This window comes from Monopterus albus, unplaced genomic scaffold (assembly GCF_001952655.1).
Source record: "Monopterus albus unplaced genomic scaffold, M_albus_1.0 scaffold202.1, whole genome shotgun sequence".
NCBI lineage: Eukaryota > Metazoa > Chordata > Actinopteri > Synbranchiformes > Synbranchidae > Monopterus > Monopterus albus.
Window position 1 is genome coordinate 974,775 of NW_018128082.1, and position 15,174 is coordinate 989,948.

At 42.6% G+C, this 15,174-nt stretch overlaps 2 protein-coding genes and 1 non-coding gene across 3 annotated transcripts in view; 2 read left to right on the forward strand and 1 right to left on the reverse strand.

Annotated features, from left to right (window-relative positions):
- Positions 1–3,955, reverse strand: part of cad (carbamoyl-phosphate synthetase 2, aspartate transcarbamylase, and dihydroorotase) — a 25,857-nt gene extending 21,902 nt beyond the window's left edge. Inside the window, exons 1-6 of the mRNA XM_020618189.1 lie at positions 3,226–3,955; positions 2,466–2,605; positions 2,044–2,173; positions 1,647–1,789; positions 1,228–1,369; positions 647–818 (exon numbers count right to left, since the gene is read on the reverse strand). Of these exons, the coding sequence (XP_020473845.1) occupies positions 647–818; positions 1,228–1,369; positions 1,647–1,789; positions 2,044–2,173; positions 2,466–2,605; positions 3,226–3,316 (818 nt within the window). The 5' untranslated portion in view covers positions 3,317–3,955. The remainder of the gene's footprint in view (positions 1–646; positions 819–1,227; positions 1,370–1,646; positions 1,790–2,043; positions 2,174–2,465; positions 2,606–3,225) is intronic.
- A 775-nt stretch (positions 3,956–4,730) lies between these two features.
- trnaa-ugc (transfer RNA alanine (anticodon UGC)) lies at positions 4,731–4,802 on the forward strand. Its single transcript has one exon. It is a non-coding gene; the product is annotated as a tRNA-Ala (tRNA).
- Positions 4,803–5,473: 671 nt separating this feature from the next.
- trim54 (tripartite motif containing 54) lies at positions 5,474–14,699 on the forward strand. The gene is made up of 6 exons (XM_020618218.1): positions 5,474–5,593; positions 6,264–6,442; positions 10,128–10,308; positions 11,894–11,989; positions 12,765–12,998; positions 14,673–14,699. Exons 1-6 carry the CDS (start codon positions 5,474–5,476, stop codon positions 14,697–14,699), a joined length of 837 nt encoding a protein of 278 aa, XP_020473874.1.
- Positions 14,700–15,174: the final 475 nt, after the last annotated feature.

Genomic DNA, 15,174 nt, shown 5'->3' on the forward strand with positions numbered 1-15,174 from the left:
GATCCAGCTCACCACCAGGTGGTGATCAGTTGACAGCTCCACCCCTCTCTTCACCCGAGTGTCCAAGACATACGGCCGGAGGTCAGATGAAACAACCACAAAGTCGATCATCAACCTCCGGCCTAGGGTGTCCTGGTGCCATGTGCACTGACTTATGCTTGAACATGGTGTTCGTTATGGACAAACTGTGGCTAGCACAGAAGCCCAATAACAAAACACCACTCGGGTTCAGATCGGGGGGGCCGTTCCTCCCAATCACGCCCCTCCAGGTGGCACTGTCGCTGCCCACATGGGCGTTGAAGTCCCCCAGTAGAACAACGGAGTCCCCAGTCGAGGCCTTTTCCAGTACCCCTCTCCCTTTCCCTGCCCCTTTCTCTCTGAAGCAGTGTCAACAATTAAGCCAAGTTTAGACTGTTTGGATTAGGTCAACAACAGGTGTCATAGAAGACTGCTAGGATTAAAATCTTAAATATTATGTTTACAGTCTAAAATCATGCCAAAACAAATTGGTTTGTTAAAATCCTTTACAAACTGAGAAAGTAAAAAAACTGCAGTAGACAAAGGTTGGAAACCATTCACAGCCTTTCAACCTTTGGAATATAAATGATCTCTTGGCCTATGCAAGTGTTCTGTCTGAGGTACTCACTTCATCTTGTAGGTCTTTGCTCCAATGACCAGAGAGAGCAGCTGGTGTCCGAGGCAGATACCAAAAACTGGCTTGGGTTGATCCACACAGACCACCTTCCTCACATTGTTGATGGTGGTTTGACAGAGCTGAGGATCCCCGGGACCGTTACTGATGAACAAACCATCAAAATCTAAAAAAAGCAAAATGGACACGCCTGAGTTAGCAGTGAAAAAGACATACACCTGACCCAAAGAGCCAGTTTCCTTCCACCAACCGATGGGCTCAGGGCTCGTAGTTCAATCCCCAGCTCCTCCTGTTCACATGTTTGAGTGGGTTTGAGCAAGGAAACAAAGCTCATATTGCTCCCCAAATGTGAGTCACTTTTGAACCAGGCTGTAAACATGTTTATTTCTGCTGTAAAGATGGGCATTTTAACAGGGGAGTCTATGGGGGACTGCCTCCCTTTTGGAGCCTCTAGAGGCCATTCGAGGAACTGCAGGTTTTGGCACTTCCACACTGGCTTCATTCCTCAGTCTCAGAAGCTGCTGCCTGCTGGGTGTCTGTGCCTGGATCGAATGCCTGCATCATGTGTTACTGACCTGCGCTGTCCAGCGGATGGTCCCAGGGTACCACAGTAACACAGGCTCCTCTCTGAGCCAGGCAGCGTATCTGGTTGTATTTGATGCCACAGTCCACCGCTGTGATTCGCAGGCTGCCATTGGGGTTGAACACTTTGGGTTTCTGGAGAGAAACAAAGGAGAGGCATCCAATATGTTGATAAACGGGTTGAAAAAACAAGCAGCTGGCTACCACTAACAATGGCGCGTACTGTTAACTGTATTATCTATATGTATTAAGTCAAGAACAAGTTCTGTCAGCCTCCATTTGGTACTCATGTTTTATAAAACTCGACAACAGAGAGGCAGACACACAGCAGACAATTTAGCATTTCATTGCAGGGTTCTTATTAAATTCTGGGTTTTCCACTCATAAGGTTCTTAAGCATCTGGTGGGCTACCTTCATAGAGACCTCCTGCACCAGGTTTCTCTCATCAGGACTATCAAAGGTAATACTGTCTTCAGGGGTCCCATCCACAACCAGCTTCCCCAGCATGGTGCCTTTCTCTCTGATCTTTTTGGTCAGACAGCGGGTGTCAATGCCTGGATAAAAGGAAAATAAGGTCAAACAAACAAAGGTGTTTCTATTTTTTTCAATAAAATACAGCATTTTGTCATTTTTACACAATTTCTGGTTCAAATATAGCAGCCTACCCCTAGTCTGAGTTCTAAAGAGCTCTATAATGGCTGTCTACACTTGGTTCTAAATCTACGATGATTACATTTCCATTTCTTATTAAAATATTTATTTAAAAAAAACTACATTATCTGTTAAATTTAGATTTATATTTTCTGACCTTGTAATCCAGGAACACCTTGCTCTTGGAGCCACTGATCCAATGACTTCACTGAACTCCAGTGACTGGGATTCTCCGACAGCTCTCCGATAATCAGAGCTGCTGCATAGATCTTGGACGACTCAAACCACTGAGCAAGACAAGAGAAATACAAGACAACACATCACTATGTTGTGGTGGTGCAAGCCTTTTTTTCCATTACCTTTATTTAACTCCTCATTGCTCAACATCATCCTGAGCTTTTGTGATTGTTCAACATGTAGCAGGGATGGAAAAACTCACTTCACAAAGCAAGATCTTGTACTGGAACACAGCATTTTCTCATCCATATAGACTTAAATACCTTTTATAGACTTGTATTTGTAGGGGACAGAACAATACCAACCAAACCATACTGGACAAATTAGACAAGCAAAACTTACCCTGCTCAGTCCAAACTCTCCCTCCTCATCCTTTGGGACACCATAGTTGCCAATCAGAGGGTAGGTGAGGGTCAGCAGCTGGCAGTGGTATGACGGGTCCGTAAGAGCCTCAGGGTAGCCCACCATCCCTGTCTGAAACACTGAGCACACATATATTCATCAGTACATAATACTGCCATCAAATTTCTGCCTGCCAACCCAAGTTTTAGAGCACTGCTTTGTAAAAGGCATACATACTGTGGTATTTTAATGGTACTAAAATGTATTAACACTGTATTTATCAGTCACTTAACATGAATTGATATAAAAGCTGTGTTGCTTATTTTTAGTTGTTGACTGTGTAGGGCGCATTCCATTCTGTTGTGTGTAGTTTGTGCTGCCAAACTATGCTGAAAATTCCATTAACTTTAGTGACACCTGGCTCATCAGCACAAGTAACACGGTTCAAAGAGCAGGGTTTGGCATCATAAGTCAATATTGCCTCATCTTTAATTCGGCCACGTTCCATTCAACGTAACGTTATTGCAACACAGCTCATTTTCTCGCCAAGGAAGTTACGTGGTGGAGGTTTGGCGCTTTACAAGTGATGTATGGATGTCGTGGCACATTACGGTGCGCGATGATATAAACATTCAGTGCTAGAATACATAAAACAAAATGTCTGACCAAACGTTACTGCGCAGGTGGATTTTGTATGGGCTAGCTAAAGTAGCAGCAATACATCAAAGTTTCAAGTTAGCTAATACTTCAAAATACTTACCAACTTCTCCAGACACCGATACGTTTGCACCAAAAAGGCGGCCTCTGAACGTCGTTCCGTCCTCTAGAACCAAGGTTGCCATCTTTGACATGTTTTCGCAGAAAGCTAATGCTAACCACAGATACAGGAGAACTGACTGATGCTACGGAGCAGTGATGGTCCCCAGTCTCCACGTGAAACTCACGCCGCGCGGAGAAGTACAGGATGCAGATAAGACTGAACAAAACCTACCGATTAACACTTGACTGACCGTCGGGATGAACTCTGTCAGCGTCTAGAAGAATCCGGTATAAATGAGCGGATTTTAAAACAGAAAAGCTGCTTCAGTTTGGCAGTTTAACACATAGTCGGTTGGGGAGATACAAGAAAGCGTTCCACACACGCCACCAGCAGTGTGGAAGTCGGCCCGTAGCCCGGACCGGAAAGTTTGGCACAGTAACACACCGCATTTCCGCTCGGATACCCCAAAATAAAGAAAAGCTTTGTGATAAGCTTCTCTGGGCCAAATGTTTGACACTACAAGTAAAGTGAGGCTGTTTTGAAATATGTCGCTATATATGGTTTTATTTACCAATAAACATACGAATTGCAGGAAAAACCTAAATTACATCGATATTTTGGTTGGACCACCCGTTGTCCAAGGTACACATGCACATAGGTTTTCATGGCAAGAGCTGTAACACAAAAATTTGGGACCTGTATGCCAACCCCCCCGCAACCGGAAGTCAACTGGTAGGAGTCTGGGTCCGACCCAGGGTGCGTGCTCTATGGGTCCAAAAACACAGAAGCATGCAAAACATTTTATGGCTATTTAATTTACTCTTTACGTTCTTTTGTTGATTAATGAATTAATACATTAAAAATAATAAAATTCACTTTCGCCAGTACTGTGCCTCAATATTTATGTGATGTGAAATCTGTAATATCATGTTGTCATTCATATAGGGCTTTAATGTGAAGGTAGAACCGCTTATATCCGGTACAATCAGAAAACTTTACGCATTTTGGCGTCGTTTTAGGTCATCCCGCTCGCATCCCCTCAAAATAACTCAATTAAGTGTCTTATAAAGTAATGTTCATATGGATAGTCATGGCAATGCTTTTATTGCCGCACCTGATCTGTCCTCTGACGCCGACACTGAGCCAATACGCAAAGCGGGAGACTGACTTCCTACAGAATGATCCCCATTAGCGACACGTTTCTGTCTCGCACCATTTAATTGTTAATACATCGACAGTAGCCTACTATTCAGCAATCTCTGGGAAATGATCCATTCTAAGAGTTTCTGCGATTTTAGAAAAGTGGTAAAACTTTTGCACGTGTCACAATTACACTTTTTTTTTAAGTTGAGAAAAGGGTCAAAATTATACAATATATATGTACAATATTATTGTTTTAGGGAATAATTGATAATCAACCAGTCATAGAAAACAAACCAAAACAAGCCAGAAATGTAAGAGCTAAAATAAATAAATAAATTACTGACAGGCGGTTGCTTGTGGATGGGGATGTAGCTCAGTGGTAGAGCGCATGCTTTGCATGTATGAGGCCCCGGGTTCAATCCCCGGCATCTCCAAGTGTGTTTTTTTTCTTCTCCCCCCCCAACCACCAGGTGCCGATTAAACATGGCCCTCTGGATGTCTAGTGTAGACGTTGAGAACTGAGACCTCTTTTTGCTGACGTGCTACTGTCTTAAACATGGCTCCCAGAGGTTGCATTGCAGTATTTCACCAGGATAAGTATTAGATTTCATAAAAGCATAACCCTGGTACTGGCTACTGCAGTAATCCTCTGCCACACCCTGACCTTCCAACGGGCTGGCTGTGGAGCACAGTTTAGACAGTAACCTGAGCCAGAACAAAGTGAAGAGCTAAAAATACTGATGGGCGTCAGTCCCATGGCTGTAAAACTGAGACAGGGGCCGTGGAGGGTCTTTACATGGCGTTAGGCACGCAGAGCGGTAGACAGCTGGGGAGAGAGATGGCCTAAGAGTGAGGCAACAGTCTAGTTGAGTTTAAAATGGTAGAAAGAGTCAAGATGGATGAATACAGAGCTGGATGAGCTTTGAATTCAAAAAGAAGAAGCCAGAATATCCCCCTCTTTGTGTTTCTGGAAGCTTCTGCTTGTTTCCCTCTTCTGTAATCTCTGATATTTTACTCACTGCCCTCGAAGGGGATGAGCTTTGCTCTTGGCTTTGAGCCCCCATCAGCTAGCAGTCCTGGGCCCAGCGCTGGCAGTGGAGCCACCATGGAGAATCTGGAGAAGCAGCTGATCTGCCCCGTGTGCATGGAGCTGTTCTCAAAACCTGTGGTCCTCCTGCCCTGCCAGCACAACCTCTGCCGCAAGTGTGCCAGTGACATATTCCAGGTGATACTGAGGGTGAACTACGTCGGTGCTACCTTAATCTATTTTACATTTTCACAAACAAATATAAAAGGACCAAGGAGATACTGTATGTCATGTTTGCCTTGGATATGAAAACATGTTTTTTGTGGTGCAGAAAATAGAATGTATTTTGTCCAGATTGTCAGAGGAGTCTGAGGATCCTGCAGCTATCTCAGGACAGTTAAGCATTGTTAAGTGACCTCCTTGGTTTTCTGTGACTGATTGATGAGTTTTATCTTTTGAGAAAATATCATTAGCTCCGTGACTTGAATGTAGTGATAACACAGGAGAGAGGCACAGTCTAACACATTGTTCAAAACTGGTGCAAGACGTTTCATCACAACACAAATCAATGTTTATCACCAGTGCTGCTCATTCAGCTTAGCCATGTCAAAGGCCTCTTGATGGGAACCTCTGCGGTCTGTCAGTGGTTTGTCTTTCTGTAGGGAGCCATTATTGGACACATCTTTTTTGATTGTTTTCCTCTGATCATACTGCTGTGATGCTTCCTTTGACCTTTTGACCATGCTTCTTTACTTTTAACTTTTTGTAAAGTGACCTAAGGTGATAGCATTGTAGCTAGAAAATAAAATGGACAAAGGTTAGTGCCTTTCTTCTTTATACTTTGTGCTTTCCCTTTCTTGTTTGCCAGTCTGCTAACCCTCAGTGGCAGTCCCGCAGTTCCTCCAGCATCACAGCCATTGGTGGCCGTTTCCGCTGTCCATCGTGTCGCCATGAGGTGGTGCTGGACCGGCATGGGATCTATGGCCTGCAGAGAAACCTGCTAGTGGAGAACATTATAGACATCTACAGACAGCAGGAGTCCTCCAGGTAAGTGTGTTAGGGTGTTTTTCAATACCTAGTGTGCCAAATTTGGACTCCCATACTTGGGAGCTCAGACTTGGTGATTTCCATATTGGCAAGTTACAAATTTGGGGCCAATGTGCAGCAGGACTCTCCCCGGCCGGGAGGAAATAACTTAGCCATAGCACCATATGTCTCATTTTTACACAAACCAAACAATTGGATTTTTCACAATTTGTGGTTTATGATTTCATAGAACTAGTGATTCAATTTACATTTTACATGTATTTCAAATGTGCCATCCCTCTTTGAGTCTGTGTCCCATCCTGGCCACCCCACTCAAAACGTTCTAGAGCTACCCCTGTATGGAGGGAAGGTACCAGGTAACACTTTCCTTTAAATCCCCATATAAGCAGCAGGACTGTGCCCTTACAATATAAACATTTAGTAAATGGTTTATTAAGGTAATTTTCAACTTGACCTGCCCCTGTGTACACCTACATAGTAATATAGTAAAACACAACTGTTATGATATAAAATATGTCTTCATAAGAAAAATAATTCTTGACACTCAAAAATATCTCTATGTCTAAAAGGTTTAAAAGATTCAGCAAGAAAAAAGTCACTGTACAGACTCTACAGTGAGAATGGGCTTGCTATTGTAAGAATGAGTGACTGCCAACAGAGAGCAGCATTGTTCTCCATCACTGCCAGTCTACAGGTTCCTTGTAGAATCGATGGAGCCATACTCTATGTAGTGTTATGCTTTTTTCCATTGCAGGCAATAGTTTATACTTAGTGTAAATACAAGAGTAAATAATAAATAATAGTCTCTTGCAACTTATGCAAAACAAATTTTGTATCTAAATAGGTTATATGGAGCCATGGGCAGAGCCGGGGGGGTGCACCCCTTCCAGAGTCAAAATGTGATGCTTGTTAATAGTAATGAATGAAAAATAATGACCAGTTGTTTCCTTAAATACACCTAACATTTTTCCGGTGCTTTATAATTGATACTGTAGCAGTGCTGTCCCCAGCTGGGAGTAAGTAAGGAGCGCAGCCAAAAAAGCATTGTGTGTCTCATTTTTACACAAAATAAACAGTTAGATTCTTAATAAAGTAGGGTTTATTATTTCACAGAACTAGTGGTTCAGTTTACTTTTTAAATGGCTTTCAAATGCAAATGCACCACCCCTCTCATTGTCCCAGCCTGGCCACCCCACCCAAAATTTTCTAGATCCGCCCCTGTATGGAGCATTAGTCACCATTTCAACACCACAGTAAAACATTTGCAGCCTGTTCTGTGCCTGTGCTGGTGCTGCAGAGATTGAGGAGAGCAGCAGTTTTACAAACCTACAGTATGACTGCCCACGGCTTTGTTAATATGGTTATCAGTCAGCAAACTAATGGCTTAAAATAGATCTTGTCATCTGAAGTCTATTGCCACTTTGTGTAACAAGAAAAACGTTCCAAGTACGAGCCTCTTCAGTACATCTTCAGGTCTTTTATGTGTACACACTCAATTACAACTCTCCACTGATATTTAAGTCATCCTCAGCCTAGATTTGTCACTTTCACTTCTGTATAGAAGCTAAATGAGTCACTGGTAAAGAAAAGCGATGCTGGCGTTCATTAGACACAGAAGGACAGGAGTCCCCTCACTGTCCGTGTGGGCGCCAAGAGGCAGAGCGATTGTTCACAAATGTTTCATAACTCGTAGTTTCTCATCATGTTTTCATTACTTAATCATCGTTTCTGTCAGAGACACCTACGTCAGAGGACAAAGGATTATTTGTTGGATTGAATTTGGTGACTACTAAATAGCCTTTGCTGATTAGGATGGTACAGTGCCAGAGCCACCCATGTCCCGACTGCTTCCATATACCAGTGAGGCCTTTACAGCAAACTTGCTGAGTGGCGTGTGTGTAGCTGGTTATTCATTTCTGCTTCTAATTAAATGTCTGGCAGTGAAAGGATGGTGCACATTTCACATTGGCCGTGACAAATCTGGGAGGAACATGACATAAATATCGATTTATCATGTCCTCTGGAGGTGTACTGTAGAGCAGGAAGCTACAGGTGAGTAGTGACACACTCCTGGTGGCAAAAAAACCGCATCTCAAAAACAGCCATCTCAGCTAAACTCTTTACTTAGTTCTCCACCATCATCTCCTGACGTAAAAATACGTCAGTGATAATAAAAGTAAACTGAGCTGCTTCAGCAATACACACACAGTTGCCAGGTCTGGTGGACAGTCTGCCACTTGTGCATGGAAATGAGACTAAAAACTGGCTGAGCTTTCTTTTATTTAAGGGTTCCTTTAACAAGTGCATCAAATGATGCCAAGAAGCCTGCCTGTACAGCTTCTGTTCTTTTTGAGAAAGAATGAAAACCCAGGAAGACTGGCTAAGCTCCTGATTATTCATACTGCTTGTTTGGGGGGGTGCAAACACAAGCTTTTGTTCTTCTTTTCACCAGACTAGATGCATCACTACCTCCGTATTTACTACACTTTTTGTTTTATATCAAACTGAGATCCAAAACTGACTTAACCATTAATTATTCAATTACAGTGGGCGATAATAAAAGTGTTTATATTTATAAAGTATGTCCACATTCACTCACATTTCAATCTCTTTCTCATCCTGTTGTTAATCTGCAAAACCCACATCAGTTGTTTATGTGGTCATTATTCTTCTCTTGGAGGTAATTTTGTCTTTTTTTTTTTTTTGTCCATTTTACATCTTTTTGAATTAAAAGTGAGGACGGCGGTCCTGGAAACACCAGCAAGAGGGAGCTCGATTTTGAAAGTAGCCAACTAAAGAAATCCCACCCTTTTTGTTCTGACTTCTCTCCAAAGCCACTCCTCTAAATCCCAACACACACTACTTAAGGGATTTCAGGAAAATAACAAATGCTTCCTAAAACAAAACTGATAACTACCTGTCCAACAGAGTCACGGCCACCATGGCGTCACTTTTCAGACCCTTTCGTTCTCTCAGTTGTCACCGTCATTCAAAAGCCATGCCAGTGTTAATTCTGGTTTTACTTCTTGCAACATCCAACTTCTTTTTTTAGTTGTAACGTTCTCAAATACGGTTTCCAATGGCAACCAAAAGCTGCTGTGCTTGCTAGCTTTAGCTATCAAAACAGATTGGCAATATGTTTGCCTGCAATTGCAAAGCCTTGTGGGAGATTCTTGGCTCACACAATGAAAGCAAGGGCAGAGTGCATACCAAGTAGGAAGCTAGGTTGACAGGAAAGTAGGCCATCCAGTGGTTTTGCTTGGACCGAGTAAAATTATTGGCCTGGCATGTTTCAGCCATGTATTCATTGCCATTGGGACGAAAAGAGACGTAACAGAAATTAATTTCCTATGCTACCTTTAATTTGTTTTTTGTCATGGTTATTTCTCCATGCCTTTATGGTTGTTTTTCGTTTTTTAACTGAGCTCTCACTTCCAAACTAACTAATATGTCACATCACACAGGGGCCCCCTGTCCTCTGGGGTCCCTGGGCCTGTGTTCATTAGGCCACTCCAGTAATCCATTAGACTTTGTTCAAAAGAAGAGCTTCCAGAGAAGAGTATTAGTAAAGAGCCAATTGTGAAAATGCAGGTAGACTTTATGGCTTTTTAAGAACTGAAAAAAGAGTGAAAGAAGCCTGGAAATGACAATTTGATGATCTGTTTACACGCTTTGTCCCTTCCAGGCTTGTAAACATAAAGTCAGAGAAGCAGCAGCAGCATCTGAAGTGTGAAGAGCATGAAGAGGAGAAGATCAACATCTACTGTCTGTCCTGCCAGACGCCGACCTGCTCCATGTGTAAAGTGTTCGGACAACACAAGGACTGTGAAGTGGCTCCTCTCAGCAGCGTCTACTTGACTCAGAAGGTAAGAATCGGTGATAGTTTACTGCAGCTCACTTCACAGTAAGATACCAACCAAGATGAAGAGATTCAGAGACAGGGTCGGTGGTGAGTGTTGGAAGTGAAGTGATAAGTTTTCAAAAAACTGAGCACGCTCTCAAGTGAAGCTGAAGCTAGTTTAAAGGTCAAAGGACCACTAAAGAGCATATGCAATAGTCTAAACTCCAAAAACTGCATGTGGGAGGGCGACTACTCATGAGGGATGCTGGCCTTTAATCTCCCATACATACTGTATTTCTCCTGTTTCTAATTTAAAATATTTCCTCTACTTCTCTGTTTCCTTTCCTGTTTGGATCCTGGTATCTCCTTTCAAGACATTAACACGAGCCAAGATACACAGTGAGCTACCAGCAAAATGTCAGTGCATAGTACACAAGTAAATATGTGACCACTGATATCAGGACACCTACACACAGCTGGTTATGTAGCCACCTAATGGTCGGTTACAGTAGAAGCAGACATCGGTTGATGCATAATCAAATGTGTACATCAAAAATATCATATGAAAAATTTTCACTTTTGGATTCACAAAGTCATACAAAGACAAAGTGCAGCAGTTTTGACATGCAGATGGCAGCAGCACTGTCCGGCATGTTATCGAGCAGTTGTCTTTGCTGACATTTCAGTGCTGGCCTCTACATCTCTCACTCTGTCTCTGATTCACTCATCTGAAATTTAGATGAGGCTGAGGAAAGTTGTTGATCCTCAGTCTCCATGCAAACGTTTATCAGTTATTTCATTTGGCCTACACAGAGGTGAGAATGTTTGTTACACCAGCAGCTCGTTGAGTAACTCTTTAACTGTGACAAACTGTAAAAACGTGTGTGATACGCTAAACAGATGCTGCTGCTGACTCATGTTGTGCTTTAGGTGGCGACTAGCCTACAAACTAGAAAGTACTCGGAGTGCATTCCTCGGCAACGTCCTGCAGGTTTAACAAGAGAAAATGTTTCGAAATCTCATCTGGATGTGGAAATGATTTAGAAACATGACCACAACATTATGGTTAAATTCATCATTTTGCTGCAGCATCATCTATATGCGAGTTGATATGGGTTCTGTGCTATGTATTCAAGAGTTATAGTAAATATGATATGTACCAAATTAGGTGAAGACTGGCTAACCTTAACTGCACATTGCCTCCTTCTTCTTCTTTCCTGCTGCTGTTACATGACAGTTGTGAGTTGAGAGGCTGTTGTGAAGCCCAGGAGAGTGAAGTCAGGTGGTTTTATTGTTTTGCTGTTTTGGCTGTTTAACGAAGATGAATCAAAGAGTGACTGTACAAATTCAGAATTACCTCTATGGGCATGATCAACAGCGATTTCTAAATTCAAACTGGTGGAAAATCTCTTTTTGCCAAGAGAAACAGTGACATCAATCAGAACAGAAAAGGTGACTATGTCTTTCTGGGTTTACATTTCTGACCCCATTACTGCTACTCATAGAAACTAGTTAAAGTAAAGTAAAGATAGTGAAGTTGCACTTGAAGATTATTCTTGGAGGAGTGTCAGTGGCTAAAGAAACATCTGTGATGTTCTGAATGTTTGCAGAAAGAGCTGAGTGACGGCATCGCCATCCTGGTCGCCAGCAACAACCATGTCCAAGGAGTCATCTCTCAGATGGAAGACATCTGCCACACTGTGGAGGTTAGACACACACACTGTCACGACATGGTACAAAATAGGGACACTTTATTCTATAAAGAATATAAATTCAGTTCAATTCAAATTCAGTTTTATTTGTATAGCGCCAAATCACAACAAAAGTCATCTCAGGACACTTTACAAAGTAAGTTCCAGATCTTAATAATATTAATATTCATTCATTCATTCATTCATTTTCTACTGCTTAATCCGTGAATGGGGTCACGGGAGGGGCCGGAGCCAATCCTGGCCGGCAATCGGGCAAAGGTGGGGTACACCCTGGACAGGTCGCCAATCCATCGCAGGGCTAACTATAATATTAATATTATAGAGGAAAAAGACAGCAAATCCTCCTTGAGCAAGCACTTGGCGACAGTGGGGAGGAAAAACTCCCTTTCACGGAAGTAACCTCCGACAGACCCTGGCTCTTGGTGAGCGGCCTTCTGCCTCGACCGGTTGGGGTGAGTGGATAGAGGAGAGACAAAGGAAGAAAAGCAACAAGACACAACAAATAATCAAACACAGGTCAGGTTGATGTGGCTGGTGACTGCTCACATGGGGCCCCCCAGCAGCCTAGGCCTATAGCAGCATAACTAATTGAAGGCTCAGGGTCACCTGATCCAGCCCTAACTATAAACTTTATCAAAAAGGAACATCTTAAGGCTAATCTTAAAGGTAGAGAGGGTGTCCGCCTGCCGAACTGAGGCTGGGAGCTGTTGATTACTTTCTTTCAACACTGTGATGTTGTTGAGAACAGAAATGCTCTGTCTCACCTCAGGAGAACGGTCAGCGACAGAGAGAGCAGCTGGTCAGCCAGTTCGACAGCCTGGTGGCCATCTTGGATGAGCGGAGGCAGGAGTTGGTGGGGCTGATCACCAACGAGCAGGATGAGAAACTTAAACATGTTCGATCCCTCATCCGTCAGCACGGCGATCACCTGGAGGCCGCAGCCGCACTGGTGGAGTCGGCCATTCAGTCTATGGAGGAGCCGCACATGCCTTTGTTTATACAGGTGGGGAACACTACAAGGCAGTGTGAGGAAGAGTAGCCTGTATCTACTGTTTGCAGGGTTGGAGTGACCAAAGCGAGGCTGTTTAACTCATGTCCTTAGCTTTTTTTTTCTCAGAATTTAGTTACAGTGAAAACATTAGGTCAGTTTGTGACAAGAAAGGAGACAGGTCTGAATTCTTTGTTAAATTAGTGGGAAAATGCATTTAATGTTAAAATCCAATAGGTTTCACAGTGTAGTAGCAGCAGTCTCTCCAGACCGCATCCCTTTTCTCTACCAATACAGTTAAGCTGGGAAACTGAATGGCTAAAATGGTGAGCAATAGGAGACACAACATCTGCCTGCACAGCTCATTTCTGTTCATCTGAACTCACCTCACACTTCACAGCTCTTCCATTCACCTTTCACCCATCGATACTTTTGCAGCCACAGGTTTCACTGGACAGGATGATTCATCCTCAGGAGTCCCCAGGCCACATGTGTACAGCTGCAGAGTGAGGAGCGAAACACGAGCACAACCCTCCTGGGACAGCTGCTTCTCTGGTCCCGAATATCTTAAAATTGTCACACGCATGATTTATTCATAGAGCTGCACAGATAATGAAGAGCAGGACAGTCCCTCCATGTACTGTATTGATCAACCAATCAATAACAGGCTCATACATCCACTGAATTCTAAATAACCACGCACACCAAAATGCAAAATAATGCATAAAATTAAACCATAACTAAGAAGAAGAGTCATGTTGAAGAAAAGTTAAAAGCTTTTGAACCTCCATTACATTCTGCCCCACAAAGCCAAGTCACAGTCTCGACACATGAGGTCCAGATTTAGTCCAGATTTTGATCTCCAGTGGGAAATTCACAAGCTACCCGGCAGTAGTTCAAATTCTAAGCATATAAGCTAATGGAAGCTTCCTCCTTCTTTACCAGCTGTAACATTAAATCACATCATCACTTATTATAACCCAATAATATGATATACATGAAAGGTAAATGTGCCACTCCCTTTAGCATGTTACCGTAGGTATGTTTTGATGCCAATACTTTTGTATTTTTACTTAAGTAACATTTTGAATGTATTTTTACACTGTTGCTACTTTTACTTATGTAAGTGAGGAACCTGAGTGCCACTTCCACCACTAGCTGGATGCAGACTGAGGTGTTTCTATGCATTGCCTAACTGTGCATTATTATTGTGGCATAGAACTAAGATGGAAAATGTGACTAAGAGCCTAGTTATTGTTTTCCACACACTTCGATGACTTTTGTGTTTAGTAAAAAAAAAAAAAAAAAAAAGTTGCAAAATGATAAAACAGTTGACAGTTGGCCGGTCCCTCAGCCTCTGATGAGACAAGCAGGTTGTTACTAAATCCAGCATCCTCACTGCTGAGGCAACACGCCTGCGTCACTCCGTCTCCTCTGAGGAAAGTGTGTCTTTGTTTTGTGTGTGGGAGAGAGAGAAAGTCGGAACCTCAGGTGTCACTGCTTTATGTTCAGCCACATCCTCTGCCAAGGAAGAGAGCAGGTAGTAAACACCAGCTGGCTGCGCTTCTTAAAACCATGTTTTTATTTTACACTGTGACGTGTCTGCTTGGCACAGACGACTGAAGCACAGTGTGATTAATATGGTCTCTTTCCTCCTTTCTGTCTGTTTCTCTTCGCTCACACTTGCAGAGCGCCAGAGTCATCCTGGAAGAGTAAGTCCAGTTTCCTGGCGACGCCTGTTCCTGCATGAAGCTTCTGGTTGAATGTGGTCAGACTTTAATTCAACTGATGTCCCGTACTGGAGTTCTTCCACTTGTACCTCACTACATTTCAGAGGGAAACATTGTGCTGCAGTGGTGGAAAGTAGCCGATTCTGATTCTGAAAATTGACAAGCTACTCAGCAGTAATTCATTTTAAATGCATATAAGCTAGTTAAAACTAGCTCCTTTACCAGCTGCAAAATTAAATGTGAAATAGACGGTAATGCATCAGTAACTATAATCTAACAATATTATATACATTATTGTTTAATGTACCATTCTGCATAATGACTACTTTTACTTTTAGTACTTTAAGTATATTTTGATGCCAACACTGTTGTATTTCTATTTTTACTTAAATAATGGATGTGTGCACTTCTTCCACCACTGCATTCCTATAACTTGTGATTAAACAAAGTCAGCGGTAGCT

Excerpts from the sequence above, each read along its gene's own strand:
- trim54 (XM_020618218.1), top strand. The coding sequence starts at position 5,474 with ATGGAGAATCTGGAGAAGCAGCTGATCTGCCCCGTGTGCATGGAGCTG. Across the intron at positions 5,594-6,263 it reads GTGCCAGTGACATATTCCAG|TCTGCTAACCCTCAGTGGCA; the intron begins GTGATACTGAGG and ends CTTGTTTGCCAG. Across the intron at positions 11,990-12,764 it reads ACATCTGCCACACTGTGGAG|GAGAACGGTCAGCGACAGAG; the intron begins GTTAGACACACA and ends GTCTCACCTCAG.